Source organism: Zosterops lateralis (genome assembly GCF_965231275.1).
Source record: "Zosterops lateralis genome assembly, chromosome: 26".
Classification (NCBI taxonomy): Eukaryota; Metazoa; Chordata; class Aves; order Passeriformes; family Zosteropidae; genus Zosterops; species Zosterops lateralis.
In genome coordinates, this window is record NC_139786.1 from 608,568 (window position 1) to 629,974 (window position 21,407).

Here is a 21,407-nt window from a genome sequence, read left to right on the forward strand (position 1 = left end):
GGCTTTTGGGTCTTTTCTACTTTCAGTCCAGCTACCAATTTAATCACTGCTGCACTTAGGATATTAACTGTTGCTCAGAGCTGTCTGAATGTGGGAAGGGGGTGCACCAGGCAGGGGCTGGACTCTGGGGAGCCTGTGGGTGATGAGTCAGCAGGCTCAGCTTGGTCCTTGCAGAAAGAATGTCTCAGTCCCACTTGTTTAACCTCCACAGTCACCAGTCAGTCCATGTGCCACCCTGGGGAGCTGGGTTTGAGTAGCTCTGAGTGCCAAAGCTTGGTGCAGGCAAAGCCCTGCTCCTGCCAGCAGGTGAGGAAACTGGGCTGGAGGGCAGGAGTCAGTGGCTGCTGTGGTTGGAACGCCAAGCAATCGGGGCAGGGAGGGGAGGACAGGGCTTGACAGCTGCTGTCTCTCTTCTGGACCAAGTGGAATAACCTCTGGATAGGAGGGGAAGGAGCCAGTGGGGATAACAGCCCTGTCTGACAGCTTGTATCTCTGTGCTCCTTTGGATAGTCCTGGGTGGGACTGTTTGTTTGCTGTTCCTGGGCAGTTCCACCAGTATTCAAACCCTGGAGGCTGAAAATTTCAGGCCTTCTGACCCTCAGGCAAGTACCACGTTTGACTTGAGACCTTGGGACAGGCTCCTGAGATTGGGTGATGGCACTGGGGTTGTGGGTGTGTGGTTTGAATAGTGTTGTGTGATCTCACGAGGTGTAAAACTTAGATTTTAGCACATAGTAATACATGGGGGACAAGGTGGAGGGCTTTGGGTGTTGTCTGAATCCTTCTCCACCACCTTCTTCTGTCTTCTTCATGGGTTTAGGTGGTTTTCTGTAATTGGGTGAAAAAGTCCACACTGCGGGCCTTGGGTGGTCATTATTGGGTCAGAAACACAAATAATACAGGTGTCACCTTGGTATTGGGTACTTATCACTTGAATAACCTTGGAAAGAGTTAGAACTCACTGTTTTCCTTGTTTTCCTAGTTGGAGCTCACAGGATGTGAGTCTTTATATAGATAAGATGTAATAAACAACCAAGTCTGAACTCGATTCTATGTTTCCTGTGTATTATTCATCCCAACTTTGGCAGAGAAGAACAGAAGCTAAACCCATCACACACCATCTGTTGGCTGCTCTGCATCCCCAGGTGCTCCTCCAGGGATGCCCAGGTGCTTTCTAGACCAAAGTGCTGCTCTGGAGGTTCAAACTATCCTGGAGCTGCTGCACTTGTTGCCAGGCCCTGTGTCATTGCCTACCAAATGCTGTTTGTTTCCCAGACCCTCTATCACTTAATCTCATTAATTCAGTGGAAAGCTGGAAGGCACTAGAGTTCCCACAGGGTCCTCAGGGATCCACTTGTCATCCAGGTGCCCTGGGGGCCAGGAAGGCCAGTGGTGTCCTGGGGTGTGCTGGGAAGAGCATTCCCAGCAGGGCAGGGTGGGATCCTGCCCCTCTGCCCAGCCCTGGGGAGGCACAGGGGGGGTGCTGTGTCCAGGTCTGGAATCCTCAGGATCTCAAGGAGGGACTTGGAGCTCGTGGAGGAGATGAGGAGGAGCCTGGAGCATCTCTCTGCTGAGGAAAGGCTGAGGGAGCTGGGGCTGTTCAGCCTGGAGAGGAGATACCTGAGATGGGATCTCACTCCTGTCTCTGTCTCCAGGGAGGGCTCCAAGCAGGGCCCAGGCTCTGCTCCCCAGGGCCCAGCGCTGGCACAAGAGGAATGGGCAGGAGCTGATGGCCAGAAGGTTCCACCAGGACATGAGGCAGAACTTCTTCCTTGGGCAGTGAACAAGAGCTGAACAGGCTGCCCAGAGAGGGTCAGAAATGCAATTTAATAAGAAAGGTAAAAAGGTAAAATACAATAAAATAAATGCAGTAGCACAAAGGAGCACTGCCAGAGTCAGAACACACCCTGAGCAGGGTGGGGGGAGCAGTCCAGGTGAGGGGCTCTTCCTGAAGCAGTGATCCCACAGAAAGGTCTGGGAGCTCTGCTCCTCTGGGAATCCAGTGGCTCAGGGCTGCTTGTCCTGTCCCAAATGCCAGATTCTCTCCAGGTGGGAATGCTTGGCTCCTCCCCCTGGGCATTGGGAGCATCTCCCAATGGGATGAGGAGTCGTGCAGTGGCTCCTTGATGGCCCATTAAACAGAGAGAGCTCCTGGAGGGAGTTCCCTGTGAGTCCTGGGCAAGGCATTGATGGGCCATGAGCAGAAGAGCCCAAAGGAGGGGCCTGGGAAAACACTGCCCCACCTGGTTCCAACAGCTCATGGGGATGGAATAAATACTGTGTGCACATCCTACACCACAACCCAGGACATGGATCTATGAAACAGGACTTCCAATAAAGGAAATTAAAAAGTGATTATCTAGTGGAATTTTAATCCTAATTATTTCAAAATGGAAATAAATAATATATTGTTCCTTGTGATATATTGTGTTTTATATGTTGTGCATTGACCTCTCTAAATCACTATAAATCACTCTCCTCATAGCTCACTATAATAGGTACATGCTCTATTCAGGGAGCACACAGTGTCCGTTTTGGGGGGTTGGTTTTGGAGTGTATTGGGAGAATCTGAGTCTTGGGAACAGCTCAATAAAATAGTTTCAAATGACAAATCTGTCCCACTTTTAGCATTGTGTGCTGAGTAGTTCTGTGGTGTTCCTAAGTGATACCAGGGCTTTCAGACTTTCCTGTACAAAGATCTCTTAAAATAAAAAATTCCAATTCAGCTTTCTGAGCTTTCCCAAGCTGTAGTATTGACAGAAGAGGTTCCAGAACTGCTCAGACAAATGAAAAATGTCAGGTTTTCAGCATCATGAAGTCACTTTATTATCCATTGTGTCTGAGGTATCACCTAAAGCAGCTACCAGGGGATGTCAGTGGGAAGTGACATTTTCCAAAAGGGACTCCAAGAAGAACCTGGGCAGTGAACCCAAAGCAGCAGCAAGCATGTGGAGAGGAGAAATCTGGTGGGGATGGTACATTTGGATTTCCATAACACTTGAAAACATCTCTCTGCAGAGGGCACCTTAGATAGACCAGGTTGCACAGAGCCTGGCCTTGAGCACCCCTGGGGTGGGGCATCCACAACGTCCCTGGGCTGCCTGTTCCATGGCCTCACCTCTCACACTAAATATTTTTTTTTTCTTAAGATCTAATGTAAACTTGCCCTCTTTCAATTTGAACCCATTCCTCCTTGTCCTGTCACTACAGGCTCTTGCCCCATCTCTGCTCTAAATTCCCCATAGGCACTGGAAGGCAACAATTGGGTCACTCTGAAGCCTTCTCTTGTGCAGGCTGAACAATCCCAATTCCCTCAGCCTTTCCTCACAGGAGAGGTGATCCTGCCCTCTGATTAACCTGGTGGTTTGTCTAGACTGGGGTGATCCACCCAGACAAGAGGTTGTTCCATGCCTCTGGCAGTTGGGCTTTTGTTGACAAACCTCACCCTCTCCTTAATTCTCCTGTTCACCATCCAGGGTGTAGTAAACTGTTCTGGGGATTCCCTGTGTCACCCCCCTGCAGGGCAGACTCCTGCAATAAACAGAGAGTTCACCATCCTCTAGTTGGGCTTCCACCAGGTTTTAATTTACCACAGGGATGAGTAAGTGCTGTAGCTCACCTGTAAGCCCAGGCTGGTGCTCCTGGTAGTTACAGAGGTGGAGAGTTTGCTCCCCTGCCAGCCCTGCCTGTACTGGATGTATTCATTACTCTCCCCATTTCTGGCTGTGACCTTTTTTCAGCATCTGACACTGTGGGAGCCCTGTTGGGGCACTCAGAGCTCACAGCAGGCAGCCAGCACCTCAGCACTGAGGCAGTAACTGGGTTTATGTTACTCTGAGGAACTCATAAAAGTTTATATCAGGTCTGTGTTTCTTTGATCACGGACTCCACAGTTCCCGATTATACTTGAGATGTGATTCAGGCCACTGGGGAAAGTTGACACCTTCGTCGTGTCCATCTTTCAAACTACCAGGATATCTGGTGTCGTGCTCTGACAAGTGGCAGTGCGTGGCCACCTCCCTGGCACGCTCAGCTCCCCTGTGAGAGTCTCAGGCAGTTCCTCTCCCTCTGCAGTGACCTTATTCCCCAGGTCATTTTCTCTCCCAGCTTGGTGCTCTCTGTACCGTGTTGGCCACCACCCTCCTTTTCCACAGACATCACCAGAATGGAGTCCCTGCCCTTTCTTTGGGCTGCTGATGGCAGCACAAGTGGAATGTGCTCAGGAACCAGCAGTGAAGGATTTTGTTACTGGTGCCTGTGCTGAGATTTGCTTTAGTTTCTTTCCCACAGGAAAAAAAAAAAAGCTCAAAGACACTTTGCTGTGACTGAGCAGCCCTAATAGTGTCAATTGATTTTTCTTCTTTTTGAATAAAGGCAAGTGTAAATGAGCTCTGAAAGTGTGGTTGGTATTTGAAAACTCATACAAATTGGATCCTCGAACATATTTTTCCAGTATTGGGAGTTCTTGAAAAGTTTTTATCTCTGCTCTGGAGCCAGGCTGGGAGAGCTGGGGGTGTTCAGCCTGGAGAAGAGAAGACTGAGAGACTCCAGAACCTCATCCAGTGCCTAAAGGGGCTCCAAGAGAGTTGGGGAGGGACTTGGAACAAGGGCCTGGAATGTCAGGACAAGGGGCAATGAATGAATAAATAGAATTACTGACTGTGTGTTTTTCTTTTTATACACCACCTTCTTTTTTCTGGCCACAAAGGTAAAATTCAGATCTTGAAACAAAACAACGTGGCTGCAAGACAGCAAGACATGGATGTGCATGGAAACCAAGGGCCTGACAGTCTGTTTGTGAATAAACTGACAATAAATCCTTCCAAGGAACCTCCTCCTGCTCTTCACCAGTAGTTGTGTTGAGGTGTTTCTGCTCACAGCCAGTGGTTTCTAGTCACTTAATGCTGATTGAGCATATTTGGCTCATGAAACTTTTTGTACATGAACTTTGATGTCTGCGAGGTAGAGCTGCTTTCTGTGAAAGCATTACTGGCTCTGGAGTGACTCAAATGCTTTCTGTGTTGAAAAATCCCTTTTCCCCTGGTCTGTAGGCAGCATGAGCTGTCTGTCTTGACATAAAAGCAAGATATTGTGTGGCAGCTTAAGACTGTCTGTCCTGCCCTTCCTGCTGCTCTTGTCCTGTGCCTTTTCCTATCAGTGCAAGTGCTTGTTTGGTCCCCCTGTGAGCCCGTTGAGCTCCTGGATCTGTTCACTGGGGTATCAGATGAGTGTCAGTGCCCTTGCTGGGGGAGAGGCTCTGCTGGCAGGGTACAAGGCAGGGCAGTCCTGGCTTCAGCAGAGCTGCTGCAAAATCCTGCCATGGCAGGGACTAAAGAGAGCCTGGAGTGATCCACAGAGATTTTCCTGTCTGCCTTTGGGGTCTATAGTTAGGCAACACAAATCTCACCTTCAGTTTGCCAGGCTGTAGCTAAAGTCATTCGCAGCTGTTTTTCCATGTCTCTGCTGGGGTGGGAGAAGACCTGGAGAGGCTCTTCCAGTAGAGGATTCTCTGCCAGAGCAGAGGGGCCCTGCCTGGCCTTCCCACCCCACCTTGCCCTCCCAGCAGGTGTGGTGTGAGTGGATACACCTTCCTAAGTGGGTCCACAAAGGGATTTTACATTTTTTTCCCCCATTATTCACCAGGAGAGTCCCCATTTGTCATTGGCCACCAGCAGCAGCCCTGCAAGAGTCAGCCCTGGGCTGTGGACACCACTGTGGTTTGGCTGAAGCTGATCTAAAGCTGCATCTTGGAAGTTTAGGGTATGTTTGTGTTATAGAAACATAGCTATATTTGCTTGTATAGTGGAAATGAAGTCTTTAGGAACTGCATTTAATAGTGCAGTGCAGCCCCTGATGGAGCTCCTGTCAGGGGAAAGGGTTGTCAGCAGAACATTCCTTTGCTAAGCAAATCTGCAGTACCTAAATTTCCATTTTCCACACAGGAGCGAAATGCTTGTGAGCTTTCTAATTATGAAACATAGTTATTTTGGGCAGGAACGAAAATCTCAGTAATTTAAGGGCAAGATTTTATATAGACTGTCTTGACTGAGTGCCAGGGAGTGCTGGCTGAGGGGGACAGAAATGACATACTTAGCGGTCAGAGTGACTAAACCAGTGAGGCTTGGAAAGCCTGTGCTGCTCCACACCATTAGAAAACTGGCAGTCCCTGCTTTTTAGTGACAGAAAGACTTTATTTTTAGTGTTGGCACTTGGTCACGTACTGGACTCATTTCAAGCTCTTCTCAGATGGTACAAAGCATTAGCCTCTGACTACTGTTTAAATAATGGGTGTTAAAAACCACGCTGGAACTAGTGGGATGATGATGATGGTGAAAAGGAAGGGAGTTAAATGATGATCTAGAGTGAATTTTGGAGTCAATCCAGCGTGGCCTGGTGCTGGTTTAGAGCTGTGTTGTGGCAAACCAGTCAATCAGCTGCAGAGGAGGAGCACTGTGGGAGTGGAAAATCAGTGTCTCGGGCCCTGTTTGGGTGAGAGGTGAATTCAGTGCACGTTGATGGACACATCAAAGCACAAATACTGTGAGGCTGGAGAGGTTCATAGGACTGTAAAACATCCTGAGTTGGAAGGGATCGTGGAATCCAACTCCTGGCCCTGCACAGACACCCCAACATCTCACTCTGTGCCTGAGAGTGTTGTCCAAACCCTCCTGGAGCTCTGGGGCTGTGACCATGCCCTTGCTCCTCTTTCCATAGGGGTTCCATGTCTGTCTGGTCCATGCTGACCTTCCCAGGTCTGACAAAATGCTCTTTGATGAGAAATGTTAAAGGAGGGGCAAAGAGCTGGCAATCCTGCATCCCTGTGCCTGCCATCCTAGCAAGGGTAAAAGCAGAGCAATTTCTCTTTCTTCCCATTTCCCTCCCCTTGCAGAAACACAGAGTGTGAGTGTCCAGCTGCCCTTCTCTCTCCTTCCCTCAGTGGCTCCTGTTTCTTCACAGAGTCCGAGCTGGAACTTTGGCATTCCAAGGGCTGCCCAGCTGGGGAGAAGCAGAGTGTGGTGCTTCAGCATTCCCTGGCATCACCATCCCTGCAGCTCATGCAGGAGTCCTGGCAGGACTAAAGAATCCCACAGACATTTAGCCCAGCCATCCCTGCTCTAGTGCAGCAGGTATTTCCATCCAGCTCCCTGTAAGCTGATGGCCCCAGTGCATTTATGAAGATGTGTGGAGCTTCAAAATAATTTCAAAATTCAAAGCTTCTATTCAAAGCACTTCTCCACCTGACATTTCACGCTGCTGTTTCATCTTGGAAATACTACGTTTGTGGCATAATTATGCCTTTGCACGTATTCCTCTCTTCACTTGTGCTCTGCTGGGGTTTTTGTTGTGCTAATCATTGTAAGAGATTTGTTGTTGGTTTCTTTTGATGGCTGACATGGATAGTGCTGAGTACTTCTGGTGTGTAGAGCATTTTCCAATGGAAAAATCTGACATGCCTCTCTCTTCCTGCTTACGTGAGAACTGTGACTCACATAAGAGAAGTATTAACTGCTGTTAAAAAAATGAACTTCCATAGCTAATTAATCAGACTAGAAAATGAATCTTTTAATCTCATTTTGCTCCCTTTCCCCCCATTCTTTTTAAAACAAAAATTTACCTCTTTCTCCTGGTTTTAATGTGGTTGTTTCAGAATTAGATTTGCCAAGGATTTTAAAGCACAAAGATTTCAAAGCTGGGTTGGTGGTACCCAAGTGCCTGTGCAGGGTTTGAGGCATGAGGACACCCAGAAGCTCAGGCTGAGCAGAGAGGAGGTGCAAAAGCTCTGTGGTTTTGCAGGAACAGCAGCACGAGCTGTTTGTTGTTCCCCAGATCACTGATGAATGCAATCTGTGCTGCCAGAGATACGGGGATCACTTGGAGGTGGAATTTTTGGGCAGTGCCAGTTCTGACAGGAGCCCCTTAAGAGCAGAGCTGTGATCGTGGGACACCATGGCAAGGTCATACCTTCCAGTGCTGACAGTCCCAGTGCTGACAGTTGCCAGGCTATTTTGGGAGTGCTTTTCCCTTTGTTTTCTGTGAACTCCTCTCTCCGTGCTCCCAGATTTAACCCTGGTGCTGTTCAGCTGTCATCAGCCCTGCCTTTGTTTGTGGGTTTGAGGTGTACGTTGACATCACATATTTACCATTGCTTTGGGTTTGCTGCAAGATTGACTCCTGTATCTCCTGGCTAACCTTGTTCCATATATTTGAGACTTATGACAGGAGGATGGTGGAGAAGTGAGTGGTGTCATTTAATCCCTGTGGCTGTGCTGTGACAGCAGGACTGAATTGCCCCGGCAGTGCTTCCAGCCCAGTGTGTAACACTTAATGGTGCTGCTGGTGTCAGTGTTGGCCTCTGGTTTGCAGGAACCCTTTAACCATTTCCAAAACTTCCCAAAGTAGTCTCATTACACCAGTCCTATAGAAAAAAAAAAAAAAGTTGTTGTAAAGAAAACCCTCTCAAAGCTCAAGGTTAAGGAGTGACCTGGCAGATCTTGGCTGGGGAGGGTTGTGCTGTGGCTGCTGGTCAGTCCTGGAGGGTGGGGTTGGCTCACCCTGTTGGGTCTGTGCTGGTCCTTTCCCACTGCCTGCACTTACATGAACTCAGAAACCATTCTGCTTGTAGACTGCTGCATCTGTATTCACTTGGACTCTTTGCTTAGCACAAAGCACACCTTTTAATAATTTGAGTGTGCTGTCTCCCCTTGGTTTGTCTGAAGAAAACCCACTTTTTTCACCCCATGTCTAATGCAGAATTTTTTGTAGCTCCTGGGTGGTGCAGCCTCTGTCACTCAAGTCTACATCAGGTTTTTAGCATGAGTACAGCATTTAGGAGGCAAAATGGTTCAACACTTGATTTCTAGATTGGAGAGAGTCTGGTAGAAAAATTAATAATGGGGGTTTCATGAGCAATCTGATTTAGCAGCAGCAGCACTTTACACCATGGTGCTGGGAGGCCCTGGAGATGGGCATTTCCTGCAGTAATCAAGAGCTGAAGCATTTCAGCCTTTCCTGGCCTGGCATCTCTCATACTCCATTTCAAAAGCCAGCAGGCAGTTTACTTATCACATTTATGTGTGACCAGTGGAACTGCCAAGTGTGATTTCCCTGTGGGAACCATGAGGATTGCTGCCCGAGGATCTGACACGGTGGGATTACAAGATTTTCACTCTTGGGCACAGAGAAGTCACCAAGATTGGGTTCTGTCACAGGGCTGGGATGTTCATAGTAGAGACATGTAACAGAGCAGCCCTTTCTGCTTTCCCCTTCCTGCATTTTCCCCGTGCCTGCAGCAAGTGCATGGCTTCTCCCTCTCAAATCCCAACCAACCACATTAATTAAATACAGCCAAAGTTAGCCCACAGCAATTATCACAAGTCTTCTGTATTACAAGCTGATGCCAAGCTCTACATGCTGCTTTATCTCGTGGTTGTGTTACAGTGGTGGATGTGACGTCTTATTTGTAAACTGACTGTTGGCTCAGAGGGGCTGCAGGGAACAGCACAGTTTCCTCCCAGGCAGGTTCCTACTTGTTACAGGTGATGGTTTTGGCAGGGCCAGCAGCTTGTGCAGGCACAGGGCAGGACATGGCCCTCATTGACATTGTGGCCAGAATTGCTGTGCCTGCAAACAGGTGCACTGAATGTTATTCGTGTATTTGTGTTAAACCACTGGCAACTGGGCAAGTTGTGGAGAAAACAACCACCTTCTCATGGGGGCCTGTGACAGCACTGTGGATGTGCAGTTACTGCCTGTTCTGGGTTTATAACCACTGCTCTCCTTGTGGAGGTGAGAAAGCAGACTTCTCTTTTCCTCTCAGCAATTTCTTAGAAATTTGTCAGATTTAGATGCTCTCCTTGCTGCTGTCCTGTGTATATCAAATATGTAGTGGAATGTAATACCAGTCCTGAGCTGGGGCTTTGCTAAATGTGATGCAGCCCTAGAAAGTGAGCAGTGTCACACTGTTCACACCTTCTTGGAGCTCGATTCCTGGTCCTCTGAATCCTCAGTCTCATCCCATCTGTCTCCTTTTCCTCCCTGATCCTCCAATCTCTGTCCCAGGGGATGCCCAGGAGAGATGCAAACTAAATCCTTGGCAGGCAGCTGGAGCAGATACTCATCAGGGTTCTGGGTGCGTGGAGGAAAGAGCAAACACAACACCATTGTAATAATGAGCTTTCATTCAAGATAAGATCAGATTTTGTCTGGTTGCTGGACGAGCCTTGCCAGACGAGCCAAGTTGTTCTGTCCCATTTCCTGGTGTCCCCGTTCCCTTACTGTAATGTAAACTTCATGCTCAGGAGAAGAAATGCCCTGGCAGCAGCTCCTGGCAAAGCTCAAACCTGCAGTGAGAGTCCCTGGCTGGAAAGGGCTCCACCTGTTCACTGCAGAGGGGGGAAACTAATCTGCCATATCTGCAAATTTTAGAAACTGAGCACTTCCTCCCTATGGAAAAACTGCTAAATGCTGGTCCCCTGCCAGGAGCTGGAAGAACACCATGAGCTGGGGATGGAGACTTGCCCAGCGATGCCTGGGATTTAAATCCTATGAGCCAACTTGCTTTGTGTGTTGAGTGGGTAATTCTGGGCACTAGATGTGGTTTGCATCAAGGACTGCTAAAACTGTAATACATTAGTGCTGTTCCAGAAGCCCTTGAAGTTTATCAAGTGCCAAGAAAAATACAGGGATGGCAAGAGATTAGCCTGGTGAAGATCCACCATGAGAGGGAGAGACACTCACCCTGCGCTCCCGCCCTGTCACATCACCCTGGAGGTTGTGTTAGAGCTTGTGCAGAGGCAGAGGATAAAGAAGGAATTAAAAATTTAAAGACAAAATTGCTGTGCTCTGTAGTTAACCTTGCTTTTTTAGCCTCTCCTACGTGTGAACCAAGCACAGCTGAGGGTTAGCAAGGCTTGAAATGGAAAAGAACTAAACCTATCCCTCTGTTTTTCTTCACATCTGATTCCAAGGGCAGTTTAAGAGAGGGGATGAAGAAACTACCCACCAAAAAGGCAACAGAACTTCTCAACCACCTCCTCTTGACTGTCTCTCTCCCTTCAGGGGAGGAGGGCAGGTGTCTGCTCTGTGACTGCTCCCCCAGCTCGTGGTGCTCACCGTGTTCCTGAGGAACGATGGATCAAATAAGAGAGCAGAACTCTGCATAGCACTAGATCCTCTCGGGTTACTAAACTTATCCACTCTCCTAAATTTAAGGTTGGAGGATTAGTAGTACTTAAAGGAGGACATATCTACTGCATTACTTCCTCTTTGTCCTCTTCTCCTTCCTCCAGTAACCTCAGGTAACCCAGTTGGCTCAGCTGAAGGTGAGCTGTTGGACCCCAATAAAGCTGGTTTTCCTACAGGCTGCCTCACAGTGCTTAACTTTGGTAGATTTGCCCAAGAAAACACACAGCAGAGATGTGCTGGAGAGTATCAGGGCTCTCAAAAATTTTAGGTGGACGAATGTGTGCCCTGAGTACTTCTAAACAGTGATAATTTTGTTCTTTACAAAATTATCTCTGTGTGTCTTGGTTAAATGATGGCACATATGAAACTATTGATACCGTTAATGTATGTGCAAGTGTGAATTCCCTGATAACATCATCTTAATCAGTTGATACCGTAAAAGTTTGCCCAGAAATACATTGCAACACCTAAAAGTTGCCATTTAATCTAGTTGTAACGTTTTTAAAGGCTTTCTAAAGTTCTTAAAGTTCAGATCTTTAGAAGATACCAATTTTGCTCATTATCCAGGTTGTTGACCTCATAATTTTTGCTCTGAGTTGTGTTGAACATGTCATATCATGTTAAGATATAAGAAGTATCTTCTTTTAGGGTGTCTGACTAAAAAATTATGTAAATAATCTCTTGCCTGATAGTTTCTTATATGACACCATGATGAGATTTTTCAGAGCTGAGCAGGAGTTACTCAATACCTTTTGTCAAACGCTGGTTTTGAAAACTGCTTTTCCACCTCACTTTTTCAAAGCTCAGCCAACGTAATTAGCTGCATGTAATGACACAACAACGCAAAAAAAATCTTGCATTTTGGTATTTGGGGCAGGCAAGGTCATACCTGTCAGTAATTCACTAATAAAAGTGTTGATGTTACTCTGCTGTGTCTCAGTTCCATTCCTGTGTCATCAGCTGGTACTAAAATCAATGTTTGCCAGGCAGTGTTCCCTGGCTGGATCCCACATGTGGAACAGCAGCTTTTCCTTCATCACACACCTTGAACAGCAGCTTTTCATGAATTACAGAACAGTGGAGGAGGGTTATTTCTCTTACATCTCAAAGAATACTCTGCTGCTTCATTAGGGATACTCCACCTTTGCATTTGGTGGTAAGTGCAGACAGCAGGTATTAAATGATCCTGGCTCCCCTGGGAGCCCCTGGTGCTGGCAGCCCTGACTCCTCGTCGTGGATTCCTCCCTGCAGGAGCTGAGAGAGGCAAATCACTGCAGATTTCAGTGTAGGAACAGGTGAGGATTGATACCATTGTCCTGCTGGTTCCAGCATTCCATCAGAGCCAGACAGGGGGGACCAGCACAACAGCCAGAGCAGTGACAGGGAGAAATTTAAAACAAGAGTGACAGGGGCTCTTTTATGCGTTTGAGCAGGCTTTTAACTTTAGAGTTCACTTTATCCTGTGGCTTGAGCAAGAGCCATGCCTTTCCCTTGGCTGATTCCCAGACTATGCAGATACAGTGGGTGTGTTTGATAAACAATGTAAATATAATTCTCTATCAAATATGTACAAAGCTCACACTCCAGAGACATTCTTCAGTCCACGCTGAGATTCACACTTGAGCTGGAGGGAACACTTGAACAAACCCAGCAGAGTAAGAGAGTTGTCCATCTGGGAACTCTGAGTTACAATTAATTTCTGAAAGTTCTGAAATTAATTTGTTTTAGTTCACAAATTGAAGTTACCCTGAGCTTTAAGGTGTGATTGCTCACAGCATGGGGAGTTCAACCCAGATATTGCCTGCTGCCAGTGAGGACTGTACATTTGATTTAACACCAATTAAAACACTTCTTTTTTTTCTCTCTCTTCCTTTTCCCTTCAATCCTTCCATCCCCTCCCATCCTCTCTCAGGCCTGTATTGATGAGAACCTGGACATGGTGAAGTTCCTGGTGGAAAATGGAGCTGATGTGAACCAGCAGGACAACGAGGGCTGGACCCCTCTTCACGCAGTGGCATCCTGTGGCTACCTGAATATAGCAGAGTGAGTGAGTTTGGGGCTGTTCTGGGTGTTTATAACACTTCCTGTGCTTTGTATTCAGGGCAGTAGACTGGTGATGAATTACTAATACAAGAACCAGGGGTATTTAACAATGGAGAAAGAAAAACTGTGACCTGCTGAGCAAGGACTTTGTATTTACAATGAACATTTTTAGCCTAGAAATTGGCTGAGAGTAAGGTCCTCATTGGTAACTGAGCTTGAATGAGAAAGGCAAATACTCTGTGGTGCTGTTTGATTTCCTGTGTGACTGCTCTGAGTGAACACATGGAGGTGACAGGCTGATCTGGTGTCCTGTGTGGTTTGATTTCCTGTGTGACTGCTCTGAGTGAACACATGGAGGTGACAGGCTGATCTGGTGTCCTGTGTGGTTTGATTTCCTGTGTGACTGCTCTGAGTGAACACATGGAGGTGACAGGCTGATCTGGTGTCCTGTGTGGTTTGATTTCCTGTGTGACTGCTCTGGGTGAGCACATGGAGGTGACAGGCTGATCTGGTGTCCTGTGCTGTTTGATTTCCTGTGTGACTGCACTGAGTGAGCACACGGGGTGTGACCTGCTGGCCTGGGTGTCCCTGTGCTGTTTGATTGTCCCTGTCACTGCTCTGAATGAGCACACGAAGGGTGACAGGCTGGCCTGGTGTCCCTGTGTGGTTTGATTTCCTGTGTGACTGCTCTGAGTGAACACATGGAGGTGACAGGCTGATCTGGTGTCCTGTGCTGTTTGATTGTCCCTGTCACTGCTCTGAATGAGCACACAGGGTGTGACCTGCTGCTCTGGTGTCCCTGTGCTGTTTGATTGTCCCTGTCACTGCTCTGAATGAGCACACAGGGTGTGACCTGCTGCTCTGGTGTCCCTGTGCTGTTTGATTGTCCCTGTCACTGCCCTGAATAAGCACACACAGTGTGACCTGCTGCCCTGGTGTCCCCACTGCAGGTTCCTGATCAGCCACGGGGCCAACGTGGCCGCGGTGAACAGCGAGGGCGAGGTCCCGTCCGACATCGCCGAGGAGGCGGCCATGAAGGACCTGCTTCTGGAGCAAGTCAAGAAACAAGGTAAAGGGAGGACTGGAATATCTCAGAGCTGGCACCCCTGAGAGTTTCTGTAGGAGAGTTCTGCTGCCTTGCTGTCTGTTGGTGAAGAGATGTGAGATCTGGCCCGGGAAGGAGCAGAGGAATCTTGCCTTGCTGTCAGGACAGTGGAGCAGATGCAGGAGGTTTGTGGTCTCTGCCCTTGGGATTGTTCAAAGCAAGGCACCACAGTCCTGAGATGTGATTCATCAGATCTAGTTACTTTTGAAGTGAAATTAAATTCTGACCTCTGATACCAATCACAGAATCACAGAATGTATAGGTTGGGATACACCTTCAAGATCATCGAGAAAGGTCTTGTTTCACTAAGGCTTGATAACACTGAGGTGAGATTTATGGGAATGCCAAAGGCAGGGACCAGGAAATGAATATTCCAGGCCTGGAGTGACATGCTTTCTCCTAATCTTTCCCTAGATTTCTTCTGCCACATCCCCTTTCTCATCAGGTGTGCCTGGCTGAGGGGCTGCTCTCCAGGCTGTCCCTGCACAAACATCCCTGGCTATAGTTCTGGACTGATGTTTAAGTAAAGAAATGCTTTATCAGTCTAAAATTTTCTTCATACTCACAGAATTCGTTTGGGAGTTTTGTTGGTTGAACATTTGTACGTGTGTGTGTGAGAAGTTTAAATCATGTCTATGAATTTCACCAAGAATGTTGGAAAAGGAACCCAAGGAATTCCTGGAACTTCCATCCTTGGACACAGTCAAGGCTTAGCTACATTTGTGTCTGAGCTGGTTGATCTGGCTTTGAAGTTTACCCTCCTCAGAGTGTGTGTTTGGGCTACAGACCCCCAAAGATTCTTTCCTGCCTGGATTATTTTATTCCTGTGAGTTTTGGGGGGTTTCTTGCATGCTGGATTGAACCCAGTCCCTCTGTCAGATACATTCTCACACATGGTGGTGAATTTTTCTTTTAATGTGTAGTTAGAAAGGAATCAGTCCCTTGCTGCTTTGTCACCTGTGTTAATGCTGCAGGGCCACCAAATTTGTCACACAACTTGCCCTCAGAGAAGCCAAGTTTACTGTCATCAGTCACCTCCTCATTTTCCATGGGCTTTGGCACAGTTTCCAGGAGGATCTGCTCTATGATCCTCTTGCTGTGCACAGAGGAGAGCCCAGCTGGCCTGTAGTGCTCCAGGTCCTCCTCTTTAACCTGGTCAAAATGTTTCCTATTCCTATTTTTTGTTTCCCATTTTCCAGTCTGGGAGAACTTCACCCGACTGCCACAATTTCTCAAATATAACAGTGACTTTGGCACTTTACCAGCTCCATTGGGACCCATGGATGGATCTCTCCAGTTTCCATGGACTTGTGCACCCTCAGGTTCCTTAAATGTCAATAATGTGGTTGAAACCTTTCAGGACATCAAGGCAGTGATTCTGCCTCACCTGCAAGTGTTTTGCCTGACAATTTTTGGGATTCTGCTTGCATTGCCTCACCACATTAGTGGCCTCCTGCTAAGATGCCCTGAAACAACCATCTGTCTCCACCAGGAAGGTTCCCATCACACAGTTTAAAGGCTCATAACTGCTGGAGGAAATGGGGTTGAACTTTAAATAAGCATCTGTCCATCTCTGCAGCCTGTCCCCAGTAGGGGCTATGAGCAGATGCCTGCTGCAGACTGCAAAAACAGCTGGAGTGTGCACAATTCCCCTCCCAGCCCCCAGAAATTCCTGAGCCAAACTGGCTTTCTGTGTACTTGGAGTGCCCCGTGGCTTTCTGTTTCCTGAGCTCCTGCAGCCCTCCTTGGGAACTCCAACATGTTCAGCAATTGTGTGTAATAGCTACAATGGTCTGCAGCCAGTTTATTTCTGATCTTTGCAAAATCCTGCAGCAGTGGGGCTCACAGCTCAGACTCTGAGTTAAGTGTTGGTTCTGTTTTAAACCTAATGCCCCATAATTTAATTGGCAATCATGTCATTCTTATACTGAAAGTGTTAATCCACTTGCTCTTCAGGATTCTTCTTGATTTTTGAGATTTGTCATCTTCTAATTTGTATGTTTTCCTGAGTCAGAGAGTTCTGCTCTGATTAATCTTGTTTGGATCAGTGTCAACAGTTGTGATTGATATATTGTCCTTCTGTGATCTCATTACTGTGAAAACTCCACTTAGGAAAACAAGTCAGAGTTGGTTTTGCCTCTCATTGGTTTGATGACAGTTGACAGAGTCTGCCAGCCAGACACACCTCCCTCTCCACATCATCCCCCTGCCTCTCCACAGCTCCACCTGCTCCTCAACAGTCACTTAGGCCATCAGAGTAGATTTCTTCTGGCCTCCTAATGCCAAAATTATTTCAAATGGTGGTTTTGTCAGAATCTGGGGGTTTGCTGTTCAGTGGGATAACTCAGTAGTTCCCTCAGCATCCCTCAGCATGGGTTGCTACCACTGGCCCAACTTTCAAAATTTTTAACTCAGACAGTTTTTGAAGTCCCTGTCAATGACACTGGAGCTGTCCCAGTTCATAGAGGAGGCTTTTGCTGATCGTTTTGTGGAAGATCAGAAATAGTTTACTAATATTTCATAGCAAATGGAATATAGGGTAAGTGTAACAAATACTTCAGAGCTTTTATCTCTTGTTTGTCTCTTCCTCTGTGCTTCCCTCCCTCAGGTGTAGACCTGGAGCTGTCAAGGAAAGAGGAGGAGCAGCAGATGCTGCAGGACGCCCGGCAGTGGCTGAACAGTGGGAGAATTGAGGACGTAAAGCAGCCTCGGACAGGAGCCACAGCTCTTCATGTTGCTGCAGCCAAGGGCTATTCTGAAGTCATGAGGTAGGAGCTCCTCCCAGGGCTGATGCATGAAATTAAGGCTGAAAAAGGCATCTGGCTTTACATTCAGAGAAATCTGTCATCACCACAGGCTGCAGAGGAACCTCAGCTCTGGTGCCTGGAGCAGCTCCTGCCCTCCTTCCCCACTGCCCTTGGTGTTCCCAGTTGTTTCCCTCACACGTTCTCATCTTCTCCTCTTCTCTGACAAGAAGAAAAACAGCCCATGCCCACTTTGTTTTGATTTTCTTCTTCAATCTGTTGTCACCAGTAGATTACCAGCCCCTCTAACTGGCCCAGCTTTGCCATGTCCATCCTCAGAGCCATCAGGGATTGATGGTGGAGGATTCCAGCAGCTTCTCACAGAAACCACCTCTGTGCCCCCCCTGCTACCAAAACCAGGCTGTGCACAATCATAACCAACACACAAGCTTCCTCTATTGCCCATGTTAAAATCCATTCTGGAAGTGTTCCTCTATCTTGATCCTAAATTTCATCAATTTAAGTGACATAATTTGATGTCGAAGAGCTGTTTTATATCAAGCTCAAGCGTTTTATTGTACTTCATGTTTCTGATTTGCATTCAGTCATTAGACCTTATAATTGAGTGATGAGCTGTCTGTGCCTGTGCTGTGCCCAGGAACAGGAATATAACTCAGCTCATGTGAATAGAAATGTAAAATCTGTGGATCTGAGGTGTTGGTGCTGTGATGGGTCAGGGCAGGGTTGTGTATCCAGTGCTCCTCGATGAAGTTCAGTGTGTGCAGGATGACTGAGCTCTGCAAAGTCTCTCCTTGGCATTAACTGTGGTAATTATAAACACATCTCAAGGCAGGCTGACATTGCTCCACTCTTGTGTATGTGGTGGCTGCACAGAAGTTCAAATCCAGAGCTTTGGTGACTTAAATGAAAAGGCTGACAGCCAGGAGCCAGCTAACTCTAAATGAGACCTGGAATTTGTCTGTGACCTTGAGTCTCTCAGCAGCTCTGTTTCTCCCTTCTGCCAGCTGGAACATCAACAGAAACTCAGCACCTAATTTACAATTTCTTTCACAGAGGAGCCCACAGCTGGTCTGCTGTGACTTGTGTTTTATTTAGCACAGCAGCACGTTGGTGTAAAGCTGCAGGAGTTTCCAAGCTGTTGGTGCCATGTTGGGGTCATGCTGGATTTCCCTCATGCTGTGCCATGGTGCCTCTGGGTGGGGGAATTTCCCACAATGGAAAATTTCAAGAGCAGTTTTACCAGACCTGCAGAATTTCCCTGGAATGTTCTTCAATATTTAAGCAACTTGGATGATAGTTTTGATAGAGGAGCTGCTCAGTGCCACACCAGTGTGCACATGGCTCTGGAGCTCCAGACCACCCCAGCCCTCTTGGATTTGTTTTGGTATTAAATATTCAAGTTCAGGTGCTGGGAAACACCAGTGTCCTGCTCTGATGGGGAAGGGAGGGTGGAAGGCACACAGAGGTGAGGGTAAGGAAAGGAGATCCCAGGCAACTTCACTTGTGGAAAACTGCTTGACATGTCCCAGCAGGTTTTACATCAAAGTCACTTTTATTTCAATGCCCTTTCCATTAAAGCTACAAGCACATCAGATGGGATGTTGCTTTGGTTAATAAACAAGTCCACAGGCTCCTGGCTGTGTTAGGGAGCCAGGCTGCCCACTTGGTGCCTAACAGGGGAAACTGCTCTGTCAGGAACTCATTCCTGGTGGGCAGAGATCAATCCTGCTGCTTTTCTCAGGCTCCTGATCCAGGCTGGGTTTAATCTGAACGTCCAGGACAATGATGGCTGGACTCCCCTCCACGCTGCTGCTCACTGGGGAGTGAAGGAAGCCTGTTCCATCCTGGCTGAGGCTCTGTGTGACATGGACATCAGGAACAAGCTGGTCAGTACACAACTAATGCAGGATTTTATAGCCAGATTAATATAGACTATTTATAGACTATCGCCTGCTGCATGATCATGGAATCATAGAACCCCACACTGGTTTGGGTTTGGAGGAACCTTAAAGCTCACCTCATTCCACCCCCTGCCATGAGCAGGGACATTTTCCACTGGCCCAGGTTGCTCCAGGCCCTGTCCAGCCTGGCCTTGGACACTTCCAGGGCTGGGGCAGCCACAGCTTCTCTGGAAACTTGTGCCAGGGCCTCCCCACTCTCACACCCAAAATTTCCTTCCCAATATCCCGTCTAACCCTGCACAGACACCCCAACAGTCCCACCCTGTGCACCCCTGAGAGCTTTGTCCAAACCCTCCTGGAGCTCTGGGGCTGTGCCCATTCCCTGGGGAGCCTGGGCAGTGCCTGAACCCTCTGGGGGAAGAGCCTTGCTCTGATATCCGACATAAGAAGAGGTTGATCACATTCCCTCTCAGTACAAGAGTGTCCTTTTTAGAAACTTGGAAACTCAAGCATCGTCCTGGCTGTTGGATTTGAGCAGCAGCAACCAGGGACTGCACTGCCCTGGTAAAAGTTACTCACTGAACATAAACATGATCTTAGAGGTCTTTTCCAGCCAGAATGATTCTGTGATTACATGATCACTGTTTCTTGCTCTGGGGTGAAGCAGAGTGTCATTCACCATTTGGGGAGGGAGGATGTGGAGCACATGCACTGTTAAATAGGATTTTCTGTGCCATCTCAGATATTCTCCTGTGTTCTCTCTTTGCACCAGGGCCAGACGCCCTTTGACGTTGCTGACGAGGGACTTGTGGAGCATTTAGAGATGCTGCAGAAGAAACAGACTGTGGTGAGTTTCTGGAGATTGTTTTCCACCTCTCCAAATACCTTTTCACACACGAGTGTTCTCCAAGACATGGTGCCAACAGATGCAGGGAGCTGAGGCCCAGCTATTTTCTTTAGTTACTCATTGGCAATCTTTAATCACAGCAATATTTTTAATAGCTGGAAATGTAGATAACTGGATGACTGCAGCAAGGGGGTCAGTAGTGTGATGGCAATGCACAATTATGGGAACTGGTGAGACATTTGTGTTCATCTCTGTAATCATTCCTATTCTGCAGTTGCTTTGTTTGCTGGCAGCCTCTCCAGCATCAAACTGCTCTGTTCTAATGAGTGATTGCCCAAGTCAGCTTTGTGTTTTCACCCAGGGAAATACACTGTCAGTGCTGAGGAAGATCTGTTACCATGTCTGTCTTCCCTACAACAGGGAGGTTTGGATTGAGGAAGAAGAAATTACACATTTCAGGGAGTTATGGACTGAAAAAATGGGTGGTTTCAAAACCATATTAAATTGGCATTTCATAGTGCAGTGGAGATACTGGAAGGGATTAGAAGCCAAAAGTCAGCATAAAAAAAGGAAAGCAAAATGTATCTTGTTCAAAGTAAGGGCAGTTGTCAAGCCAGAAAGTTCTCCAGCAGTTTAACAATATTCTAATACTCCCCCAGCTGACACCAGGAAAAGGAAGTAAAAGCACTGTAAAATTTGAATCCCAGAATCCCAGAATTATTTAGGATGGAAGGGACCTTAAAGCTCATCCCATCCCACATCCTGCCACGGGCAGGAGCACCTCCTACTAATCCCAGGGTTCTCCAAGCCCCATCCAACCTGCCCTTGGACCCTTCAGGGATGGAGCAGCCACAGCTTCTCTGGGCTCAGCCAAGGTTCATCCCTGGTCTCAGCAGAGGCAGATGCAGGTGCCTTTTAAAGGTTTTATTAAATGGCAGCTGTGCCCTGGTGGAGCTGCAGTCCAAGGCTCCCAGTGCTGCTGTTGAAGTGGTTTCTTACACAAACCTGCAGTGGTTTTGTCCAACAGGGCTGGGCTGACCTCCTGCTGCAGTCCTGACTGGGTTATGCTGACAGGGCTGGGCAATGTGTGTCCTCATTCTCTCTCTCTCATATTCCTGCACTTTTTACCAGCTGCGAAGTGAGAAGGAGACAAGAAATAAGCTGATTGAAGCTGACATGAATGGGAAGCCTCAAAACAGACTCTTCACCAAGTAAGTCTCTCCCTCTTAGTTGAAAAGAAACTGCCCAGAAAGTGATGGGGGAGCAGCTTCATCTCTCCCAGCCAGCTGGCCTCAGCTGGGTCAAAAACAATTCACTGCTGGTTATTTCATGTGTTTGTGGTTTTTTTTGAATCTGAGCACTCTCAAATACAGTTTTAATTGTGTCTTAACATACCCAGTGAGTGGTGGAACAAGGGCTTGGGCTCATATTTGGTTCTCCAGCTTTGCTCTGGCTGAGGATGGATCAGACCTTTGGGCTGAGAGCTGCACCTTTTAGTCTCACAGAGCCCTGCAGCCCAACTGCTGTGTTATGGGGCACTAGAAAAGGAGAGATCACATTTC

At 47.6% G+C, this 21,407-nt stretch overlaps 1 protein-coding gene across 7 annotated transcripts in view; it reads left to right on the forward strand.

Moving 5' to 3' along the window:
- PPP1R12B (protein phosphatase 1 regulatory subunit 12B) overlaps window positions 1-21,407 on the forward strand; it is a 77,260-nt gene that overhangs the window by 9,592 nt on the left and 46,261 nt on the right. For all 7 annotated transcript variants that reach the window (XM_083878229.1, XM_083878234.1, XM_083878231.1 and 4 more), the window contains exons 2-7: window positions 13,097-13,227; window positions 14,178-14,296; window positions 16,941-17,100; window positions 18,839-18,983; window positions 19,771-19,845; window positions 20,977-21,056. In XM_083878229.1, the coding sequence (XP_083734355.1) occupies window positions 13,097-13,227; window positions 14,178-14,296; window positions 16,941-17,100; window positions 18,839-18,983; window positions 19,771-19,845; window positions 20,977-21,056 (710 nt within the window). The remainder of the gene's footprint in view (window positions 1-13,096; window positions 13,228-14,177; window positions 14,297-16,940; window positions 17,101-18,838; window positions 18,984-19,770; window positions 19,846-20,976; window positions 21,057-21,407) is intronic.